This window comes from Choristoneura fumiferana, chromosome Z, assembly GCF_025370935.1.
Source record: "Choristoneura fumiferana chromosome Z, NRCan_CFum_1, whole genome shotgun sequence".
Taxonomy (NCBI): domain Eukaryota; kingdom Metazoa; phylum Arthropoda; class Insecta; order Lepidoptera; family Tortricidae; genus Choristoneura; species Choristoneura fumiferana.
Genome location: NC_133472.1, coordinates 4366653 through 4391754, shown reverse-complemented (window position 1 = coordinate 4391754; position 25102 = coordinate 4366653). Strand labels below are relative to the sequence as shown.

The 25102-nt window shown below is 40.5% G+C and overlaps 2 protein-coding genes across 2 annotated transcripts in view; one reads left to right on the top strand and one right to left on the bottom strand.

Annotated features, from left to right (window-relative positions):
* Positions 1-113: 113 nt before the first annotated feature.
* Positions 114-14707, top strand: LOC141439372 (uncharacterized). Its single transcript, XM_074103682.1, has 4 exons — positions 114-290; positions 3150-3325; positions 4785-4994; positions 6733-14707. The coding sequence occupies exons 1-4, from the start codon at positions 176-178 to the stop codon at positions 7549-7551; spliced, it is 1320 nt and encodes a 439-aa protein (XP_073959783.1). The 5' UTR covers positions 114-175; the 3' UTR covers positions 7552-14707.
* Positions 14708-14769: 62 nt separating this feature from the next.
* Positions 14770-25102, bottom strand: part of sws (patatin like phospholipase domain containing sws) — a 53539-nt gene continuing 43206 nt past the window's right edge. Inside the window, exons 25-30 of the mRNA XM_074103980.1 lie at positions 24128-24218; positions 23141-23349; positions 21993-22140; positions 19061-19114; positions 15881-15987; positions 14770-15436 (exon numbers count right to left, since the gene is read on the bottom strand). Coding sequence (XP_073960081.1) covers positions 15433-15436; positions 15881-15987; positions 19061-19114; positions 21993-22140; positions 23141-23349; positions 24128-24218 — 613 coding nt within the window. The 3' untranslated portion in view covers positions 14770-15432. The remainder of the gene's footprint in view (positions 15437-15880; positions 15988-19060; positions 19115-21992; positions 22141-23140; positions 23350-24127; positions 24219-25102) is intronic.

The window sequence follows — 25102 nt, the reverse complement described above, 5'->3', positions numbered from 1 at the left end:
TCCTCCAGTCATACATAGAGGCAGGAGTCCTCCAAAATTCACCAAAGCCTCCAATGGACTGAGCCTTGACAGAGCCATATTAAAAAAAAAATAACTAAATCACAGTGACACTTTCTGTCAAAGTCAAACAGCTTTATATACACAGTTAATTTTATTTCGTATTATAATTACAACAATGTTTTGCCCTCACAAGAATTCTTACCTACAATTAGTTTGCGCAATGAACCCGCGCATCATAAACAAGGCTGTGGACAAAGCTATGCGCAAGAAGACGTTTGATCCTCACTGCGGTTAGTAAATATACTAGTGTTTACCTGTAGTTTCGCACGCGTACACCATTAGATCCAGGAGTAGAATGAAAATTGATGGGTTTTACAAAATTCCCATTGGATTTTAGTCCCGAACCCGTGCGAATATTAAGATAAAAAGAAACCCAAGAGTTGTTCCAGGTTTACTAATGTTTCGCAACTAGCGTTTGGCAACCTGATTCATTTCGCAACTGTTTAATATTTATGTAACTGTAAATATTCCAGGATTTTTAAAAAACTAACCTAACCTAATTGAAGTGGCAATGGGCAGGCCACATCGCTCGAAGAACAGATAACCGTTGGGGGAGAAAAGTCCTCGAGTGGCGACCACGAACCGGAAGACGAAGCGTTGGCAGGCCTCCCACCAGGTGGACTGACGACATCGTGAGAGTGGCGGGAAACCGGTGGATGCAAGTGGAGAGTTGTCGTTCATTGTGGCGTTCCAAGGGGGAGGCCTATGTCCAGCAGTGGACGTCTTCCGGCTGATGATGATGAACCTAACCTAACCAATAAAAGACGAAAGAGTGTGACGTCTGTCGACGCAACATAGATGTCGCTAGTGCTGCTGCTTAAGTAGCAAAGTAGAAATAAGCAACCTGAGATATGTATGCATAGTAAAAGTTCGTGTCTAGATTCCTGTCCAGCACTGGTGTAGGGGTTATAGCACGCAGCACGGAATGCTGAGGACCTGGGTTCGATTCCCAGTGCTGGTCTCTATTTCTGGTTTTTCTGTGCATCCATGTCTCTTTTTGTATTTTCGATTTGGATTTTCAATAAAAGGGTTATACACGATGGCCCTGAAATAAACCCTGAAATATTTATAGTTAGTAGTTTGAAAAATGAATCAGGTTGCCAAACGGTAGTTGCGAAATGAACGAATACCGTTATTCCAACTGTCCAGCTATCTACGTACCAAATTTCATTTAAATCCGTCCAGCCGTTTTAGCGTGAAGGGTGTAACAAACAAAAAATTACGTGAAAATTCCAAAAAATAACATTGTGATCTTCTTGACGTTACATTAAAAACAATTGTGCCACGTGACCCTGGAACCAGTCATTGAGATTTTACCCTAGCCCGTGGGAATATCGGAATAAAAAGTAGTCTATGCATTATTTCAGATGTCCAGCTGTCTACATACTAAATCAAAAAAGACGTTTTAGCGTGAAGGAGAACACACACATACTCGCAAACTTGCCAGGGTACCAAATCCACCCAGAGTGGGGCAGGGCGGCTCGTAGGCGGTACCGGTTGTAAAATTCGACCTAACGTGAAAGAGGGCACCCAGAATAACGCCCGGGAAAGAAGCGTGGCGCGGTGTTCTGTGTGCCCTCTTAGATCACCTTAGCTCGAATATTGCAATCGGCACCGCCTCCGGCGTCAGTGTGTTTCTAGCTTTTCATCACACTTGCTCGTAAACAGTGTCGTAACATGCAGGCCACCTTGGTTGCAACCCCCCAAATAAAACCCTCGACCTTGTGCTTGTCATGAAACCCGTGGTCGGTAAATGAGTCATTGCCCGTACTAATTTTCATGTCGTGAAGCACAAGGTCGGTAAATGAGTTTGTTACTGCATGGTGTGCTGCTGCTCTGTGCGCGCGCTGCACACGTACGCCATGCACATGCTGTGGAGGCTGAAGATAATGCTGAATTTGAAGATAAGAAACACCATAAATAATAAATTGAGAATACGAAAGTATAGGTCACATGTGTGTGGCTACATTTCAGCTATGAGGCTTTCGTAGTGTTTTGCAATTGTGACGCTAGATGGCGAATAACCGGAATGCGCTTGCTGTGCTGGGCTTGCCCCGCGCTTGCACACATTCGCCGAAACTATTTGAGAGAAACATGCCATTCTCTTCTAACGACGTAAATAAGACAGAGACATCATGCGCATCTCTATTCGTCTAGGCTCAGTTGGTGAGCTTGTTGGTTGGTGTCAGTGTACACATGGCAATACGTATCGTGTTATTTGTGTTCTCACTGGTGCCATCTATTGGAAAATCAAAGGAAACAAAAATAGCCAATTGAATAGCCAGTATTAGGGTGATACCATTTGCTTGTAGGTACTAGGTGGTGTCTCTGTTATATTATCTACTTTGTGGCGCCATCTAGGAAGCGCGTGGTCAAAATGAAGTAGGTACAAAGACTACAAAGTACCGCGGCCTGCAACGCACGGCACACCCTGCACTATAGGTAAAGACGCCTCTGCGTAGGCCTTAAATAGATTTTTGGATTTAGTAAAGTTTGCCACCCTGGCCAGGAAGTGCAAAATTCGAACGTCGTATCTTACCGCACCGCTAACTCTTATAATATATTATTTAATAAGAGAGTGAGAGGGACGGTCCTATACGAACTTCGATTTTCGAATTCCTTAGTAGCCCCCCTGATCTATAGCACCCACATTATGATGCTACCATTTTCGCGCTCACCAGTTGGCGCCACTGTAGACAAAGGTCCTTGGTCAAGGCATGAGAACAAAACGCACATTTAAATCATATATTTAATACCTCAAAACCGTGCCATAAAAATATCTAATAATATTATATAATATGAGTAGTCCGGTTTGGTTCGGAAAAAAGGGAGGACAAAGGTTTCCGAAAGACAAAACACAGAACATAGACATTCATTGCCCCGTAACGCATATTTGCCATAATTAATTTCAGTTGAAAATATTCACAAAAATAGTCTAATTATAAATAAACCCGCGTAGCTCACCCAAAACCAATGAGACTTGACACTTCGGAGACCTCACGCTACACTAGCGCCTCTAGCGGCGAATTCATACGCGATAGCCCTCATTATACTCGTTCGTACCTACAACTCGAGGCACTTACTTCCAGAGCTGCCTCCTGCACAGCGTTTGGAATCGATGCAGCCGTCTCTCTACGCCCCTATGGTCGACGTCACGCGGGGTCGCATGGGCTTCGGACGCGTGGGCTTGCGGATCCTCAACAGAGACTTGCATTCGAAGGACTATCTGACGCAACTCCAGGCCATACATAGCATCATGGACCAGGTTTGAATAGGGCACAATCACAGATATATAGATTACACTAGATAACGCAAACACCTCAATCTGTATGAAAACCAACCGTGTCACTTTTTTATATCTACTGTGACGTCTCAAGAGCGAATTAGCGATGTGAATTGCCCGATGTCCGCGCAAAATTGATTCGAATGCGCCGCCCGCCCGCACCGTGGGGCTCGAGTCAGTCACTAGTCATGATGACGTGATAGTAGTGACGATTTGCGTAATCTAGTGTAATTTATATCGGTCCACCTGGACTTCTTTTATTTATTTAAAACCGCTGCATCTGCTTTGTGCCGCTGCTGTTAGCCGTGGCACTTCAAGCAAAGGAAAGTGAGGTTGCATCTCAGATTTTTTCGGAATTTTAGTACCTATGCGCGAAATTACTCTTGAAAGGAGATTGACAAGGTTTGGATCAAATGCTGATGAAATTAAAATACCTCTAACGAGTTCCTTGGGTTAAACTTTCTGTTGGAAAAAAAAATCAAAATTGTCGATACCCACCCCATCGTCGATTAGTACCCATTAAAACCTTTTTTTTATGTCTCCTGGGATAGATCTTAAAGCGCTTTATACAGTCTCGTGTTAGCCAAATAAGTATAATGCCTGTGCGTTTAGTCTGGGCAGTACGTGGTCTAACTTCTATAAATGAAGTGGCCATGCAATCTCCTTAACCGAGTTATTTTCCCTAAAGAAAACTTCACGGAGAAATCAGCATTCATTTGCGGGCTACTGTTTTCGCGCTCACCAGTTGGCGCCACTGTAGACAAAGGTCTTGGCTGAAGTATAGTGATTAGTTTGATATTACGGGGGCGTGAAAACATTTAAATCATATTAGTAGCTTAAAATCGTAGCATAAAATATCGAGCATGCCACAGTGTTGCGTAGTCCCGTTTTGTTCGGAAAAAGGGGAGGACAAAGGTTTCCGATAGACAAAACCGTCTCAAAACACAGACAATCACTGCCCCGTAACGCATATTTGCCATAATTAATTTCAGGCATTGCAAAATATTCACAAGATTATTCTACTTAATTGTGAATAAACCCGCGTATCTCACCCAAAAACAGTGACATTTCGGAGACCTCTCGCTACACTAGCGCCTCTAGCGGCGAATCATACGCGATAGCCCTCATTCAACGGTGTATATGTGAAGTTCGCAAACCGCACTGGGTCCCGCATTGGAAGTACAGCCCAAGCCCTCTCAGCCTGAGAGGACACTCGTGCCTATAGTACGAGAAGTTTAGGTAGGTGATGAATTACCCATACCTTGACAAGTTCGTATGTAGGTATTTAACACTCGGCAAAACTGTGCCACAGAGAGCATCTGTTGCCTATATCAAGTTTTTTTTGATAAGGCAAATGGTGACTGCGACAGGGTTCTAACGAGTAGTTATCAAGTATGTTATATGTAGTTGTCAAGGTATATAAATAACATAAATTCCACAGGTGCAAATATCTGAGAACGCCATATTCCTCATAAATTTACATGTGGTCTATCGGCTCATAGACCTCATGGGCAACAGGAATCCCGTCATACGGGAGAAGGTGTGCATTATCCTGACCCACCTGGCCGGCTACGCGCAGGGACGCCAGCGCATCATGTCGCGGCCGGAGATCTTCATTAGTCTCATGTACCTCTGCTTGAGAGACAAGAGGGTAAGATGCTTAGGTTGTCTTAGGTCCACATCATCATGTCAGCCGAAAGACGTCTACTGCTGGACATAGGCCTCCCCCAAGGCTCTCCACTCAGACCGGTCTTGTGCTTTCCGCATCCACCGCGATCCCGCGATCTTAACCAAGTCGTCGCTCCATCTTGTTGGAGGCCTACCGATAGCTCGTCTCCCGGTCCGCGGACGCCATTCGAGAACCTTCTGACCCCATCGGCCATCAGTCCTGCGAGCAATGTCCCCCGCCCACTGCCACTTTAGTTTCGCAATTCTAGGTCTTAGGTCTACATAGTTACATACATTAAAAAAGACTAACCTGTGTCACCATCCATTGATAAATTTATTTGACGGATAAACGTGATGCCGTCCCTGTTTGTTTTGTTCGAATAGACGGAGACGGCATCACATTTGTCCGTCAAATAAGATTAATCAGTGGATGGCGAAACAGCCCCTAAGACTCGAGAACAAACATTCGTATTTTCCTTTACTCCTATCTGCACCGACCAGGATTCGAACCCGGTATTGGATGTTATACCGTGTTTAGACCCTGGTAGTCTATTATTATTATTGTTGGCCTATTCTGTCCCACTGCTGAGCAAAAGCCTCCCCCAAAACTTTTTTTTGAAAATACAAATGCACAGAAAAACCAGAAAAATAAGACCAGCGCTGGGAATAGAACCCAGGTCCTCGGCATTCCGTGCCACGTGCTATACCACTACACCACCACTGGACATCCAGTCAGTCCAGTGTCCAGTCAGTACAGTGTCCATTGGTGGTGTAGTGGTATAGCACGTGGCACGGAATTGATTTGGGTTCGATTCCCAGCGCTGGTCTTATTTTTCTGATTTTTCTATGCATCTATATTTCAGTTTTTATTTTCGATATGGGTTTTACGGAATGACCGTAAAAGTAACAAAAGGAATTGAAATAAAAAATAGGTACAAAAAGATTCCAAAAAAACCAATCTTACTTTTTTTTGACATAAAAAAACACTACATCACAACAAAAACACAGTAAAACATATTCAAATTCAAAATCAAATTTTCAAATTCAAAATGTTTATTGCAAGGTCATAAGTTATTACATAGATGTTAAATCAGTATATGTTTAGTTGTCAGTACATCATGTCCTGTCCCGGAGAGTAAATAAATTATCAATAATTCATTCAATTATATAAATAGAAGAGAGAAAACTTAAAGACGTTGCGCTGTAGTGTGATGCCAAAAAGACTCAGCTCAGCATATGCCGTAGCCCTGGGACTGGTACTGGGACTTCCACAGCTTTCTGTCCACTGGGCGTTTTACAATAGTTGATTGTACAACGAGAGCATAAAAGGAGCCATTTTACTCAAGACGTCCATATAACCCGAGCCGGTACGGCGAGGCGACGACTCTTTCACTTTCATGGAATAACAACAACGGAAACATTGTTCACTTAATAGGAACCTTTTATTTTTCATGCATAGCTAAATTATTAATATTCAGTTTTCTTGACTAATTTTGATTTATTTGATTGTTTTTTTTTAAAGTTTTATAGAGATTAAAAATTATAAAAAATATATATTGTAAGTTTTTTGTTTGTGGCTGTTTGCTGTGGCCTGATTGCCTTGGTCTTAGACGAAGATTTTACTTTATGCACTACAGCATAAAAAGTAATTTTATGTCGCCTAGAACCAGCATTAAAACGAACTTTACGAGCATGAGAAGTGAAAAAGTTTTTTATTTCAGGAAATCCGTTATGCCGCAGCCTACACCCTGAGGACTTTAGCCCGTGACCGCTGCGCTTGCGACGTCATATGCAAGACCGAAGACATCATAGTCAATCTACTAAAAATGATAACTAACGACTACACCGGAATAGTTCTATTGCATCTTAAAACGCTAGAAAACTTGATAGAATGGGACCCTGTCGTACCATTGAAAAGCAACGCTTTTCAGGTGATGCTGGCACTGTTTAAAAATGAGGATGCGAGAATCGTTTCGCACGCTATGGACTGCATGGCCCAATTATGCAAGCACGATGTCGGAAAACAACTAGCTGATGAAAACGACGTGACTTTTGTACTGCGTTCTTTCTTAGACAACCACAATATAGAAGTCTCCATAAGCGCTGTTGGTCTCATGTGTTACACGACGGTGACTACGCGATCGAAATGGCGGGCGAAGGAAGCTTGCAACGAGCTCACGCGGCACCTCACGTACCTATGCCACGCGAACAAACCTCTCCTCCAACTGCGTGCCCTCCAAGTGCTAATCAACCTCTGTGATTGCCCCGACATTAGATACCACATGAAGTTATACTGGGAGAAAAAGATAAAGCAAATCGTGGTGAGGACCCATGAAGAATGGGACGGGACGTCCGAAACTACGTCCATGGGTCTCGAGACGGGACATAATTACAGAACGATGTGTATTGAAAAAGTAGAAACTATAAAGAATGATTACGGGGATAACGCGGAAATAGTAAACGTGTATAGTTACTTGAGGACGGTGCAAGCGAAGAAGGAACAACTAATACGAGCTATTAACTGGAAGCCGTGGTCTTAGATTAAAGCTTTGGCTTAATAACTTTGATACTTGTATGTTCGGCCAAGTGATTTGCCATTTTTTTAGCCACTTGACAGTCCGGAGCGCGCGACCAATATGCCTCAAACCGTCCGGGTTTTTTATCGACGGACGAAACGCGCTGTGTCTACAATTTTTTAATTACAAGGTTTTGAATATAGAAGAAATACTGAGACGTAAATTAATGTTAACTCATTCAAATCCTATTTATAAAACAATAACATGTACTCGTAATCTATGATTTATTTACAAAATCAAGGTTAAACTTTACGACACTAAAGTATCCACGGACGGTTTTAAGCATTTTGGTTTTGGATACCATGGTATCGTCGGACTGTCAAGTGGTTGGTTCCTACGTCAGTAAAAATAAGGCTGACTGACACGTTGACTTCCAAAAATGATAATGGAATAGCAGCAGTCTAACGTTTGCAGTCGCTCAACTGACGTTGATCCCGTTGGTAAAGGTTTCTTGGTCGATCATACTTTGTTTCACGCTAATCCTTTTCAGACATAGTATATGAAGATTCGGTCTTGCTTGATTGAATGTTGTAGTAGCGTGTCTAAATTGATAGTACTTTAAACTAAAATGTCCTTGCTGCAATGGAATTGATTAAATGTACAACAACAAACAACGATCCATTTATAAGCATGTTTATTTTAAATCAATTTAAGTATACGATTTATTACTACTTGAGCTACACATTTGGTATTTTATTTCCCCTCACAGCGTTTCCCAAGGTCGTCTCCTGTGACGGCCTAATTTAGCGACGTATAGTCGCGGTCGTTTGTGCTTGACGCGTTGGAAGAGTTTGCCTGCCGGCCTTAATACTAGTTCAGTCGTCCATTCTAATTTAAACACATACAACGCAAGGATGGTTTACTTACAAAACAATACTATTAGAGCGTTTTCACATTATCCGATCCGATATCGGTATCGGACGATGATAGGCGACATCCGATAGCCGACACCATGTGCTGCTTTCACATACTTCCGACAAAATCGTTCCGTTACGGCCGGCTCAAAATGGCCGCCACGCGTCGGGCTCTGCACACACAAAGACAATTTAGATTCATGCATAGCACACATACAAACTTTATCGTCCGACATTCCATGGGCGTCCGATGGTGCCGTGAACATATCGGTGTCGGCACCGATATCCGATAACGGGCCGGACAATGTGAAAGACAGGTACATATTTCATACATTTTACTTGCCCCGATATCGTATCGTCGTCCGATACCGATATCGGATCGGATAATGTGAAAACGCTCTCACGGATCGCAGAAACGCCCGTCATTTCAGTTCCGAATGCGTAACGGATAGTGAGTGGGATATACGTCAATGTTTTTGGTCTGATAAGTAAATAAAATAGGAAAGCACAGTTTGCTTAGTCTACTTATATAATCGGAGCATCTTGTAAACATAAATACTGCGGAAAAAACCCACCGCCTTTGTCCTAACGATCGGACCACATAAACTCTTTTTTTTCTGTAACCTATCCGAGCAGTTTGGTAATGTGATTTGGCCAGAAAGACTGGCCGTAAAAACGAAATGACATAGGTACCTACTTACATACTTAGTAACAAATTATAATTAATTCATTGCAGAGTTAGATAAATAAAGAATATGAATAAAGTTTTAATTAACTCTTATGGAGTTTGTTAATGATTTAATGAGGACTGGCACTAAGAGACATTTGTTTACTGTATATATTTTTTTCTATTACTGTCAATAACGTGGGTGACACTCTTTCCCGGCCCGGATAATACCGACATGGAAATACCGGACCTGTTTTGTGTAATCTTCTATGGGTGTGTACACGAAAAACAGGGTCGGTATTTCCATGTCGGTACTATCCGGGCCGGGAGAGAGTGTCACCCAATAACGTCTTTATTTTCGCTTAAATTTACTATTGAGGTTGTGTGAAAACTTGATAATATAACCGAAGGATTAGTCAAACATGAGTCTCACACGAAAATACAAATCGATGCATTATTGGGTGTCCAAATACACCATTGTTATTCATACCCGACATGGTTACTCGTGTCTAAATCGCGTGCTCCGACCGCTGGGACTACGTGGTCTAAGAAAACGATAGTTTCTATAGTCCGATTAGTTAATAAAACCAACAGGAAATCAGAAGTTCACGTGTTCCAATCGGTAGGACGAAGCGGAATTCCTATATCTGGAACTCCGATAAATCGAACCAACCGGAAAATAAAGTTCATGCGGTCCGATCGGTACGACAAAGGCAGTAGGACCAAGTGGCGAGAGGGGAAAAAACGGGTGTTTTTCGGTCCTTTGCTACATACAAATTATACTAGCATCTAGTTTAATGATACAATGGAAGTTATTAATAATTCAGATTATTACATAGATGAGTTTGACGCGTCTTTTGCCAGGCTGCCAGACCTAACTTGGTCTTAAAACCGGTATTGAAATTAACCATTAATACTGTGATTAAAGCTTTTACATACCGATATTTTTGGCACCTATTTCAACCCCTAGTTAGGCGTGACTGTCGCTACCGCTCAATCAAAGCTGGCTTTTCAAATCTCCGCTCCATAGTAAGGTCAGCATCAAAAGGAGTACTTATCACCATACAAATTTGACAAATGTGCTAATACGACAAAGTAAAAAAGTGATCCGCTACTTTTGATGCTGGCTGTACCAGTATACAGCTTTAGCTCCGGTATTTTGATTACGGTATGCTCAATACCGGTATTTTTGGTACCGGTTTCAACCCAGTAAGGCGTGACAGCCGGCACGGAACTAATGAAGCTGTTGTTTCAAGCCCTAGTTCTATAGTACCAGTATTTGTGGTACCCATATTTTTGGCGCCTCTTTTAAGCAATAGACATGACAGGCTTCAGGTGAGACAAACGAACACGTGAGTTCGTATATCTGCTTAATCGCGCAATGGAACTAAGTGAAAGTAAAATTAAAAGCAAATATTTAATAAGATGAGATGTAAATGTCCTTACGTGGTACAAACTGTGGCAACAGATTTTAATGAAAAAAGTTCGATTTGTACCATTTTTTCCCTTTATTGCCTTCAAATGACACTTAAATGTACAAGTAATTTAGATTTAGAAGCATAATTATCACAAGTTTTGCATATTACATCTAAAGCATCTAAAACAATATTTAATTTATTTCTAACTTTATAAATAATTTAAATAGGTAATATTAACAATCCAAGCCCACCATTTTACTGTAATATTTCAACCTTGCCTTTCAACATAGGGCCACATAAGAAACTAAGACAATACTTAAAAAAATAATATTGCACTAATTCAAACCTAAACGGGTGGGCTTAAGTTACTGTAAATACACTATCAGAGAAATAAAAAAAGTCACAAGAGAAAAAAAAAGTACAATACTTATAATTCCGCAAATGTCATTTATCTTGCCTGATAAACATTCATAACAAATATGTAAACGTTTATACAAAATGTAAATACAAATTACAATTATTTATTGATCTACGGTAACAAGCACGATACAATATGTACAAACTTGTGTTTATCAGAATCTCCCATTTTGTTTTAAATTAAATATTTAACTACATGCATCACGCACATACGCGCAATTTTTCAATTATAATATTTAGTTGTATGGATTATGATACAGAGTCATCAAGGCTTCAAACGGGTACGAAAAATGTACCGCTACTTAGAGGGGTAGGTAATCAAACCGGTATTTGGTACCAGGGCTTGAAAGTGGTACTAACAATACCGGTATTAAAACAGCACAACGTACCGTTTTGGAGCAGTGAGTGACTAAGTCTTTGCATAGACGATAATAAAACCATCAATCAATCACACACGTTCAATTAGTGACGTGCCTAAATTATTATGTCGTTTGCCATCCCTGGTATGGTATAAAAAAGGCTGTTATAATTTAAACTGCCAGGGGTGGCAAACTTCATACATAACGAAATAAAAAAAATCTTTACACCGACTGAGTGGACTTGGTTGCGTGTCTCCACTTCCTCAATTACCATCAGGCGATCTACTCGCTTCCTTGCCACCCTATTGCCTGCTCTTCTTAGGTCCTGTTCCGGCATTCACTGAACATTTTTATGTGACAAAGGGCAATGGGCAAATTTATATGGGCACTGTCCCCACCTACCAAACAGAAACGAAACTGAAACTAAAAATGTCTCATTTATTACATCTTGGCAACCTGATGATTTTTTACTATGACGAGGATCGCCCTAGGTTAGGTTTTACTTTTAGGTTTACCTATTATTGCTAGCATAATGTTTCTGTAACCCTCTTCCTGTGACTTTCAATGAAATGAGCAAAAACCCCATACATAGGGCGATCAGGTTGCCAAGAACTATTAAATGAGACACGTTTCGTTTCTGTTGGTGGGTGGGCACATTTTGCCCATGGTCCTTTGGTGCCGTCTTTATTTGTGCTGATCGAACAAACCGAGGCGGCATCGTTCATCTGTCGCATTAAATCTATCAGTGGTGAAACAGGGCCTTCAAACACAGAACATCCATTTGTTAACCTAACATTATCTAAAACTATAATAAAACTAACTTTGGGAAAATTTGATTTATATCACAATTATAAGCATCCACACATGTTAAACGCCGTAAGCTCGAGCAGTACTCCCACTGAACCGTCACTACCTATAATATACAAGGTGTTCATTAAATAACTGAAAACCAAAAACTAGTTTGCTCGGAATCGAGAGTAGAATCGATTACACTATGATTTAAATTAGGTTGTGTTTGTGTTTTTAAATCCCTTTTTTATTGTGCCCAGTCTAAAAGTTACGACTGCAACATTGAGCGAGGTTGCATACTATTTTAATAATTTTATTACTGGCCGGTTTGCTGTCACTGTGTGTTTTTCTTTTAAAAAGCGCAACTGACACTAGTGTTAGAAATGAAGTAGAATTACTGACTTAGCAAAACACACCGAATATCTTTTAAAATAATGAAGGTATTCAAAAATAAATGCAATCGAATAAATTAAAATGAAAAAATATTTTTGGGGTGTCTGAGGTTTTCAGTTATTTAATTAAGAGCGTTTATACCTGCTGAGCTGGCAACGTTGCATTTTTGTTAGTTTTTCTCGATTAATCCATAAAAATTGAATGAAAATTAAAAATGTTTTCTGATAGAACACTTCTTAATATATAAGTTAATGTGTCTACTCCAATAATTATTCGTGATAGACTTTTATATTCCTTAAAAACGAATTAATGTTTATTACCGGTTTTTAAAGAAAATGAAAGTCTATAACGAATAGTAGACACATTAACTTATATATTAAGAAGTGTTCTATCAAACAACATTATTAATTTTCATTCAATTTTTATGGAATAATCGAGAAAAACTAAGAAAAGTGCAACGTTGCCAGCTCAGCAGGTATAAACGCTCTTAACACCTTGTATATAGTGCCTTCCTGATCACTGTAGTGTCACATTTTCACGAATTGGCTGTAGATTTTGATGTCATTTTCGATTATTTGTTAGAATTCCTGTGCCTCTACCTGACAAGTGAAAAAATGTTTCAAAATTTTCTACCATTTTTACAGAAAAGTGGCCACCAAGGCGATCGGAACAATCAAAAAATAACCTGGCTATAGATATATAGATTATATTCTCCTTGGCACTCTGTTAACATGACATGATCAATATCATATCAGCCGTAAGACGTCCACTGTTGGACATAGGCCTCCCAATATACTTCCAGAAGCTTCGGTTCGAAGCGGCCTGCACCCACCGTGAACCCGCGACTTTAACCAGGACACACGTCCATCTCGTTGGTGAAGCCTTGCTTATATTATTTAGTACGAGAGTGAGAGAGACGGTACGACACGGTGCCCCCAGATGAGGAGCGGCTGGTAGGTAAATACGAGTATATCGGCTGTAAAATTAATCGTAATTTTAATAATCTCTATGGTACTAGTCAATAAGGTGATTGGAGCTTTAATGAGAAAAGGTTGTATTGCGGCTCGAAATTACAGCGTTTTACATCCAACAGGTTCCGTGTCCAAAAAGTATTTTAATAATTTATTCTAATTTGATCACATTTGATTCATGAAAGATGAAGCCGAGTCCATGAATCACATGTGACCCATGGACAAGGAATCCGTGAAACACCTTAAAATCATTTTTAACCCTTTAACCCAAAAGAGTACATCATAGCTGCATATAGCAATATGCCTAGGTATATACATGTCATATTAAGACGGCAAATAATGATCTTTATGAGTAATCAATGATTACTTTTCGATATAGACAGGAAGTACAGTTTTATAATTATTGTCCCTAAAATTTTTAACATTATCATTACATGTTGACAAGAAAATTAGTTACATTTAAACTAAACTATTCAATTTATGAGTCAAACACAAAGCACAATTTGGGAGATGACTTAATTTTATATTTGCCCTCGGTACCCTCGAAAACTGGCCCAAAAACTATCTCTATGCCAAATCCCAAAAAATGTGCTTCCAAATGGGTAGTTCTTCCCTAAATAAAACTCCTTCCCAGAGGGTATTTGTACAACATAATTCCCGTATAACCGTTAAATATTATATAATCATTTCGATAAAGTATGCGTATTGGTAAAGCGGAGTTTTTGGGGAAGCAGAAAAAAGTGCACTTCTTAAAAAAGCGGGCTTTGCGAGCTTAACTATTTTGAAAACATGTTTCAAAACGTTCAAAACAACCGCGTACGCTGTTCCCAGTTATTTAATCAAAGTATCACACAGTTTCATAAAGCTACGTACCCATTCCATATGGGAAAAGGATATTCAAAACGGGCGTTCGAAAATAACATGAGACGACGGGGGAGGGGCCACGCAATTATACGCGAGTTAGAGGAGGAGGGCTTAAAGTGCGACGTAAACATAGTGTGAAATTATAAGCACAGATTAACGTATATTTATACTAAGAATATGCATTTTAAAACTCACGTGACGACACCAAGCCGACAGAGACAAACCTCACACCACCACGGAGTCATGAATTCGCCAACATTTTCTTACATAATTAAGAACCTTAGGCTAAGATATAAAAACACATACATGCGAGCATATAGAAAGCAAGCAGGCTGGAAACGGACCCATACTGCGTGACCCAGTTATTAGGAACGTTGAACCCCCTCCCCCCTTCAACAAGTATCACCACCTTTCAAGTTGGACATACATATTGCCAAACGCAGCCCACATCCTAGTTTTCACGTAGAAAGCTAAAAAGAAATTAACTTAGTTTTTGCAAGCTGGCATTTCGACATACGTGCGTCTGTATCCTTTGAGTACAGGCCGATTCACAAGAGCAGCCTCTATACTATACTAAGAAGTGCAATAAATCGAACTTTGTATCTTGCCGTCCCGCTAACGCTTATATTTAATATGAGAGTGATAGGGACGGTACGATACGAATTTCGATTTTAGAATTGCGTACTAGCCCCGCCTTGAATGGACTGAACAAAAGTAATATCGCTTATACTTAGACATTTTTGTGGGAACGGGTTATTTACAGCTGTATAAAGTGTCAAATTTAACACGTAGATACTTTTATTTACTAATTTAATCCATTCGTGCCATGTCTTGTGAATAGATCTGTAACCGCTGGGCGCTAATTTAAATTTCCAAAAAATGCTGAACTACCCTAACAGGATATGGTCTACGTCACGAACACCTAAGCCCCCCTCCGTTGTAACCAAGCGTGGTATTTCGAGATCCAACGAACGGGTCACGTAGTAAGGGTTCTGACTGAGGGTCCCTGAGCTGGAGTGCGATGATAGGGCTCCCGGCCCTACCGAGCAGTCACTCAGGGAGGCCCCGCGCGTAATCGAGGAGGGCCTTGCACAAATCGTGCGTGGTTGCGTCTCACCTGTTGACAAGAACGCTGTAAGCTTCAAAGTGTAAGGTTGTCATTTTGACAGGTGACAGCACGAGTTTTTGAGTCAATGTTTTTTCCGTCTCTCTCATAATTCGGCGTAGATCGTTGTGGATAAAATGGCAATTTTTTCTTATGGGTTGGTTTGGAAATTAAAAATACGGATTTTGACTCGTGATGTCCTTCAAAACCGTAAATGTAAACAGTGACAGGTCTACGATGAGGCCGTGTTTTGGGTGGACAGCGATTTTGATTGTCGGTTGAAGAGTGGTGGTGTTCGTAAGTGGTTTTTTTTTTGGTGAGTTCCTCTGGATGGACCTGGTAAAGGCGATGGAATACGCTGTTAGCGTTTCCCTTTACTTATTTTACATTCAGCAGCAGAAGCGGATGAGCGGTTACTGTGCTCTTTTAAGAGAGATACATATGCCGCGAGCTCACCTAGCCCCGCCACGCTTGTTGAGCGGGTCATAGACCTCAGATTCGGAGTCAACTTCGTCTTCCGACAGTGACAGCGAGCCGCCGACGCGACGCGTGCGCAGACCCTCCTGAAATCAAGTGGTGGGGGATAATTTAGCATACCCATTATGCCCGGTTTCCACCGCGAGTGGGGCGGACTCATTAATGTATTGACTTAGTTTAACGTACAACCATAGTAAAATAGGAGAAGTATGTACACTCCGACCCTTTAGGAGACTTACTGCCTACTCCGGCGCGGCTACCTACCGGCAAATAATTTATACGAAAGTTAACTTAAAATTGTCTTATGTCTGTGTCTAGAGAAACAAGATTCTATGCCGCTATATTATTATTATTGTACTAAATGTAAAAATATTATTTATAAATTCGCCGGAGTGGTGATGGCGACTGCGTACATACATACTACTCATGGTTACCTACAGATAATACTATAACTATTTTGTTTATAGGTAGGTAGGTATCTATTATTTTTTCATGTGTCCCTGCACGAAACTATTACACTACACTTATATACTACTAATTTACAACTATACCTAATACAAAAAAATACGTATTAAAGTACGAGTACGCGAACGTAAAATGTGATCATCTCGCGAAGCGAGCGCAAGACGAGTGCGCAAGGCAGCGCAGCCTTGACTACACAAAACTTAATCCTCCTTAAATTATCAGTGCGTGCGTGCCGGCGATGTACTTTTGTTTGTAGTGAGCTTACTTCTCCTCTTTTACTATGGTTTAACGTACAACGATCGGCCGCAGGAAAGTACTTACACCAGACCACTATGAAGTTGGTCGATGTAAGTTGAACCAAGTCGTTAATGAGTCCGCTGCGCTCGCGGTGTAAATTGGGCTATGGTTAACCTCGCAAGGCCCTACACACAAAGTTAAGGTGATAAGCGAGGATGAGTTACGAGGAATGTGTTTTTCATGAACCAATAGAAATGCTTGATTTACCTACGCTCGCTCCGCTCAGCTGTTTCCACTAGAGCTGTGCTTTTTTTTTTATTCGACTGGATGGCAAACGAGCAAGTGGGTCTCCTGATGGTAAGAGATCAACACCGCCCATAGACACCTGCAACACCAGGGGTATTGCAGATGCGTTGCCAACCTAGAGGCCTAAGATGGGATACCTCAAGTGCCAGTAATGGAGTAAAGACTAGGTTCAAATTTCGTCACGTATTCTTTCTATTTGTTTGTGTGGTGGGATCAGTGTTTCTAAGCACACGTAAATATTTCTATTAATTGTGGAATATGGCCGCTAGCGAAATTCAACTGTAACTTAGTAAAGGCTAGGTTCAAATTTCGTCACGTATTCTTTTAATTAATTTGTGTGGGTGATGATTTTATTTGTTACACAAACAAATAAATAGTTCGGACATTCTTTGATGGGGATTTTGTTTGGCAATGTGTATCTACAGTTTAATACATCAGTGAATTTAGCACAAAATACATTTAAAATGTGAATCGTATGAATATAATATATTATGTTTGTAACACACTGTATATTAAAAATGGAAGCAGTGTAGTTGAAATAAGAAAGCACATATATTAAAAGATGGCAATATGCGCTTTCCCTTTTCAGAATCTTTGCCCCAGAAGTCAAAATAAAGCCGGACTCTTTTAGTCCCTTCACGAAGTCAGATTTAGATTTTTTTTTTGATAACTGTTATGTTATAACTTTGCCCGATTCACCTCTATCGGCTTGACGTCGACTTCTGGGACACCCTGTAAAATTAATTTTAACCAGCACAATAAAACAAATAGAATATTCATGCACATAATAACAACGTTATAAACAGAGTTAATTCGTTGAAAGTGTGCGAGTTTCCAGTAAGAAATAACGACAAAATCACAAAAAGCTGGCAGTAGCGTGACCCGTTGATGCCCCATAAAACTGTTCATTATTGTTATAGCGAATGGTTATGGTAACTCTTTTAACGACCTCAAAAAATGAGGAGGTTGTCCATTTTTTTAAGAACATCATCATTTTCAAGAATCTAATCTGTGTAAAATAGATACTTATGAATCGGTTTCTTTCTAATAACGTGGTTATTTAACTAATTGCTCGGCAACGTTATTTTTCAAAACCGTTATTTTTGATTGCTTCGTTCAGTGCGGTGTAGCTACCGCGTCCTGCGGCTTGAACAATGCCAGTTGTAATGTCATCGGAAACAATCGTATTTCTTTCTATCAAGCGACATTGGCTGAAGATAGAAAGAGATGGTGGGTGCGACCATAGATTAGCTCACCCGGGAGACTCAGGACTTCAAAAGTGTTAAAACTATCTTACTCGTGACCACACGGTCACTATTTCATGAGGTGGAGAGCGCCAAAGTTCGCATACTTTTCGCAAGTCATACCGTATTTTTTGTCCGAATCATCGTTTATCATAATTTTATTCCCATTGAAACCTTAGTTTTCTAATTTTTTTTCAAATGGTCATCTTATAGAATACTATAGGTTAGGTTAGGTTTGTTTTATAACAATTCTGAACAATTATTGGATTCAGAGAAAAAAGTGTTATGACAAACGATCATTCTATCAAACATTACATTCGGACTTTCAATGAGTATGCGAGCCGATATGGCGTACCAACTACGCATCATCATCCCAGCCTATATACGTCCCACTGCTGGGCACAGGCCTCCTCTCAGAACAAGAGGGCTTGGGCTATAGTTCCCACGCGGGCCCAGTGCGGATTGGGAACTTCACACGTACCATTGAATTGCTTCGCAGGTTTGTGCAGGTTTCCTCACGATGTTTTCCTTCACCGCAAAGCTCGTGGTAAATTTCAAATGTAATTCCGCACATGAATTTGGAAAAACTCAGAGGTGCGAGCCGGGGTTTGAACCCACGACCCTCTGTTTGAGAGGCGATAGGTCAAACCACTAGGCCACCACGGCTTTTTACCAACTACGCATAGACGTTTCAAAATAACATACATTACGCGATTGAAAATATGATCACATTTTTGAGCAAATTAACAGCTTGGACCTACCTTTACTATATGGAATAAAATTCAGTTCCATTTCTAACCTCATCGCGATACAGCACAAGTTACCATAACCATCTAGCATTAGACGCAGCAAGAACAAAAAAAAAAGGAAAAACCCTGATAGCAGTGCTTTGTGCCAATTTGCCCACCAATTCCGTGTCGCTGATCCAAGCCGCCCGCCCGGACTCAACGCTCGAGGACATCTGCGTTCAGAGTAAAAAAAAAAACATATTTGTACCTAGGGGGGCTACTACGAAATTCGAGAATCGAAGATCGTGACGTACTGTCCCTTTCACTCTCGTATTGAACAATATGAGCGTCAGTGGGACGGCAAGAGACGAAGTTCGAATTTTGCACTTCGTAGCATACGGTCTGGACTAGAAAATTGGCCCTCGTAACCGTATTACTCGTACCCCCTAAATTTGTGCCAATCAGCACAGAAACAAATTCCTATCTCTGAGTATAAAACCCATGTGGTAAATATATCGCATTTGCCTTGACATGGGTTAAGAGCGTTTATACCTGCTGAGCTGGCAACGTTGCACTTTTGTTAGTTTTTCTCGATTATTCCATAAAAATTGAATGAAAATTAGAAATGTGGTCTGATAGAACCGTTCTTTAATATTAAGTTAATGTGTCTACTGCAATAATTATTCGTTATATACCGGGTGTGGCCTGTAATACGAGCAAATAATTAAAACATAGATCATACTCCTCAAACTGAACAACATTAGTTCAGCGACTTTTAAAAATAATTAGTTTTTTAATTTTTATTACACTTTTTTAAGTTTATTCGAAGAAGCAATGTAAAGCAAAATGCTGATGCTTGATGTTTGTAGCGTGACAGGCGACGTCAGCTGTGTTCTAGGATGGCGTACATTGATAGCAGTATTTAATTTGTATGAAAAAAGAAAAATGTTGTTCAGATTGACGAGGACGATCTATGTTTTAATTTTTTGCTCGTATTACAGGCCACACCCGGTATAGACTTTTATTTTCTTTAAGAACCGTTAATTCGTTTTTAAAGAATATAAAAGTCTATCACGAATAATTATTGGAGTAGACACATTAACTATATATTAAGAAGAGTTCTATCAGACCACATTTTTAATTTTCATTACATTTTTATGGAATAATCGAGAAAAACTAACAAAAATGCAACGTTGCCAGCTCAGCAGGTATAAACGCTTTTAAGCATCACGCATACAGATACATTAGAACGTAGTGCATTTGGTTGTCAAACCATTGCAGGTATGCACTTATTAAGCCAGTGCAGATAATCGGATAACGTATATATTTTTAGGTGATGTGCTTTCGCTTATAGTTGCGGCGTGTATTATTAATTCAGTAGTTTAACTGCAAAATTCCCCATAATTTAGCAAAATATATGGAGTCCATTTATCCACGGGCTCCCACTTCTAAACTTTGACATGTTTCATCTTTGCCATTTTTTTGCTAGATTGAAAAAGCAAAACAACCGGCGAAGAGCGTGTCGGTCACGCCCAAGATAGGGTTCCGTAGCCGTTACGAAAAAATCAAGTTATATTTTTCTAAGAATTTCGTATTGCGCACGGAATCTTCCAAGGTTAGGCATATTTTTATACCTTAGGCTGCTATTTACTCTTAGGGGCTGTTTCACCACCCACTGATTAATTAGACGAATACATGTGATGCCGTCTCCGTCTATTCGAACAAAACAAACAGAGACGGCATCCCATTTATCCGTGAAATAAATTTTAACAGGGGGTTAAACGACTAATAGTTATTAATCTTAGCCGTTATAATTTTCCTTGTAAATTTGATATACTTACTACCATCCTACTATCCCACATTAATTAAAGTACAGTTTTTAGTACCTTAGTATATAATAACAAATAACCATATTAATCTGTCATCTCCCAGGATAATAGGATCAAAGGAACCAAATTAAGGACCCGGAAATAATAAGTAAAAAAAATCAACCCACTAATAGTTAATACAGTCAACATATTAGTGGCATTTTAAAGGCAGGCGATTACACTGAGTCGTTCATCTAACGCGGTCGCCGAACTTGTTTCAAACTACTTAGGCCAACAAACGCAGTTTTTTTACTACCGCCTTATTAAATCCTTATTGTCTATTACTGGGTACTAATGTGCTTAACATGTCCATGATTGGTGAAGACAAAAAAGTTGCACACCGTTAAAGCTGCGTGAGCAGGTAGCTGTGTGGGTAGGTAGGTAGGTAGTTATAATAGGGATGTTGACACCATTTAAAAAAAATTCGAAGACACGACTCCAGTAAAAAAAACGCTTTATTCTAGCCCTGAAAACCAGATTAATTTTTCGATTAACTGCAAAATTAGATTAAGATTGGTTTTTTGGAATCTTTTTGTATTTTTTATTTCAATTCCAAATTTTTTTGTTACTTTTACGGTCATCCCGTAAAACCGTTATCGAAAATACAAACTCTGAAATATAGATGCACAGAAAAACCAGAAAAATAAGACCAGCGCTGGGAATCGAACCCAGGTCCTCGGCATTCCGTGCGTGCGTGCGGCCGTGCCGTGTGCGTGTGTATCGTTGTCCAGCGGCGGTGTAGCGGTATAGCACACGGCACGGAATGCCGAGGACCTGGGTTCGATTCCCAGCGCTGGTCTTATTTTTCTGGTTTTTCTGTGCATCTATATTTCAGTTTGTCTTTTCGATGTTGCAAAATTAGAGTTTTTGTTGCTTTAAAACAAATAAACAGTTAGTTTATTGAGTGTGCGAACAAGTGACGTCATAAGTTGCTATCACCATTCAAACTCTATGGGAGAATTGTGTTTTGACAGCTCATAAAAAGTACGTCGATTGATTGGTGGTGTCAACATCCCTATTTCCATTAACTTGTACCATTGTGACACGAAAGTTATCCATACATTGTATGATTAATTTTCGTGTCACAATGGAAAAAGTTAATGGAAATAATAACTACCTATATTACTATACCTATACTTTTTGGTCTTCACCGTGATCGGCGTCACCCTAGTTCAGAAGCCTACAAGAAGCACCGCTTAAATGTACCAAAAAAATTGTAGTGGGCAAAGTTACAGTCTCTTACATCCATAATCCCAGCGCTGGGCTCCGAAGCGTAGCCGTCAAAGTGTCTCGGGTCCTCCTCGTAGTCGGAGGACGAGGAGGAATCGTTGTCGGTGCCGCGGCCTGTGTGGACGGAGCAGACCATCTGCGCCAGGTCGGTAAACGTGTAGCTGGAAACAGTGGGAACAGTTAAGACTCGCTGCTGGAGTCAAGTATAGGAGGTTGGCGCGTTGGTGGACGTCCTACGCTGCGCTTGCCAATCCACGGTTCTACTGTATGCTAGTCTATTGTGCACAGAGTTTTCAAGTTAGGTCTAGCCATATTAGAAGTTTTTTTTATAAAATTTTATACAATAAGGGGCTGTTTCACCATACATTGTGTTAACTGGCGGTTAGGTGTGATGCCGTCTCTATTTGCTTTGTTCGAATAGACGGCGACGGCATCACATTTAACCGTCGGTTAACGCTAATCAGTGGATGGTGAAACAGCCCCTATAGTTATTTGTGTCACAAGGGAGCAAAATGGTGTATTTACGGCGAGGGCGTACATTGAATCCAGAATGTAGCGAAGGATTCTACAATAGAATCCTGAGTGTAGCGAGAGATTCTAACGTAGAATCCTGAGCGTAATGAGGGATTCAAGTGTTAACGCCCAAGATGAAAATAATTTTGCTCTCGAGTGGCTCATACAACTTTTCACACCGAGCATTAAGAAACTTGAAAAAAATAAATTCTACATATTATTAAAGAACAACCAGCATAGAAAATGGCGTGGATTTTCAATTATCAACTTCAAAAATGGCATTTGCAATAAAACACTTAGAAAAGCCTTGAACAGAAAAGTTGCACCTTGCTCCCTCTCGTCAACCACTCATAGAAAATGGCGTGGCTTTACAAATATATATATATGTGGAGTCGACTATCCATTACCCATGACTTCGTCCGCGTAGAATTCCGTTATCGCTATCCCGCGGGAACTATGCAATTTTCCGGGATAAAAACTATTCTATGTCCTTCCCCGCGACTGAAACTATCTGCACACCGAATTTCATCTAAATCGGTTCAGCGGTTTAGACGTGATGAAGTAACAAACAAACAGACTTAAAAACTTTCGCACTTATAATATTAATGGGAAGTGGGATAGTGGTGTTATTAATTACAGCAAACTTACTCGGTCAGCGAGGGCTGTTGCGGCGGCCGGCGTCCCTCGGAGGCGGCGCCGGACGCCCCCCCGCCCCCGCCCCGCTTCTGCCCCTCGAAGTAAGCGGCGCCGTGCCGGTACCCGACCTCCCGGATCTCGTCGAACGAGCCGAACTGGAGCGTTTTGTACGCGTCGATCGGCGGCCGGATGTATTCGCAGTAGTCAGACTTCTTTACTTCCTGAAAACAAAATGGCGGATGATCAGTGCATTATGCCTTGATCAAACGTACCGAGTAAACGGGCGGGACAGTGCTCTCGGCGAGTACTCGGTGCTTGTAAACATAGCGCCGAGTGCTGGACCGAGCGGTTGGGGCGTACAATGCACGGACGGACTGTACGTGCGATCAAGGCAAGGCTGCGTTTCTAGCAGAGATGTGTGTTTTTCATGAACCAATACATGTGCGTAAAATTACATTTGAAGTTTACCACGAGCTTTACGGCGAAGGAAAACATCGTGAGGAAGCCTGCACACACCTGTGATGCAATTCAATGGCGTGTGTGAAGCTCCCAATCCGCACTGGGCCCGCGTGGGAACTACGGCCCAAGCCCTCTCATTCTGAGAGGAGGCCTGTGCCCAGCTGTGGGGCGTATAGGCTGGAATGATGATGATGACAAAAGAAAAAATATAATATTTGAAACCTAACTAGCGGACTAATTACAATTTAAGGCACTACCCTAACGGGTAGGCTGTACACTGTACTTGGTTTGGATAGGTATTCAACTAAATGTGAACAAACTTCAGCTGCCAGATATGACACGATATGTTTAAAATCGTTTTGTTTACTTATCTATCATTGTAATACAATGTAGTGAATTTCATTACAGAAATTTAAACGTTTAGATAGTTTAACGGGGGAATTTCAATATTTAAAACAACAATATTTTTCATTATTTAAGTTTTGTTTACATTCAGTCAAATAACTATCCAAAACAAGTGGACACGGAACCGTAACGTACCTCCAGCTGCCGGTTGCAAGACACGTAAGCCAAACGGCTCTGGATGTCCGGCAAATTGGGTACTTTCACCGGCGTCGTGAACGGGTTCCATCTGCAACGACACAATAAGGCATTGGTTATTTTCAAAAATAGTCATTTAGCAGTCCATCTGTAAGGACAGATGCCTTGGCTATTTTCAAAATTATAGTAATTTATAAATGCAAGAGAATCTCCCTCTCTCTCTCTCTCTTTGTCTCTGTCCCTGTGCGTCTATCCGTCCATCCGTCCGTGTGTCTGTGTGTGTGTGTGCCTGTGTTCCTATTACGGTCATGATATGATACGGTGTAGAGTAGAGGGTGGAGACATTTAACCTGAGGATTGCAAAGGGATTTCTTGGATCGGCTATAGGTACAGTCAAGTGTAAAAATACGAACTTATTCAAAGTTTCAAAAATAAGTACCACAGACTCATATTCCGAAGCAATAAGGCCGTAGTAACATATTTTTGAGTGGTTCGAATAGATACTTATTTATGGAAATAATTCAGATCCGCATTAGCGATCCCTTCAAAAAGCGAACCTACTGTGTTAGAAACAAAGTTGTGTTAAATACTTGTGATGTATACTTATCATTTAATCATATTGTAAATCTGTTTAAAAAAATATATACCTCGTTGAGTTTCTTGCCGGATTCTTTTCAAGAGAGGTTTTCCGAACCGGTGGTAGATTTTTTTTGACATTCATAACTGCTTGTTATAGCCTAAATTGAATAAAGATATTTTGACTTTGACTTTGACTTTATGCACTTGACTGTACGTTCATCCTCGAAATCGCAATAGCTTACTTTAGATTCTCTCTTCATACAACGCAAATAAAGACCCCGAAGATTTTCAAATTTCATTTAAATAATCGGCGGCATTACATATACATTACACCCTTCGCCCAGCAGTGGGACACTATACAGCGGCTATTAAAAAAAAATGCATTTACATAACCTA

Coding starts and splice junctions, on each gene's coding strand:
- LOC141439372 (XM_074103682.1), top strand. CDS start 176: ATGTTTTGCCCTCACAAGAATTCTTACCTACAATTAGTTTGCGCAATG. Junction 3,326..4,784: donor TACATAGCATCATGGACCAG/GTTTGAATAGGG, acceptor TAAATTCCACAG/GTGCAAATATCTGAGAACGC. Junction 4,995..6,732: donor TCTGCTTGAGAGACAAGAGG/GTAAGATGCTTA, acceptor TTTTTATTTCAG/GAAATCCGTTATGCCGCAGC.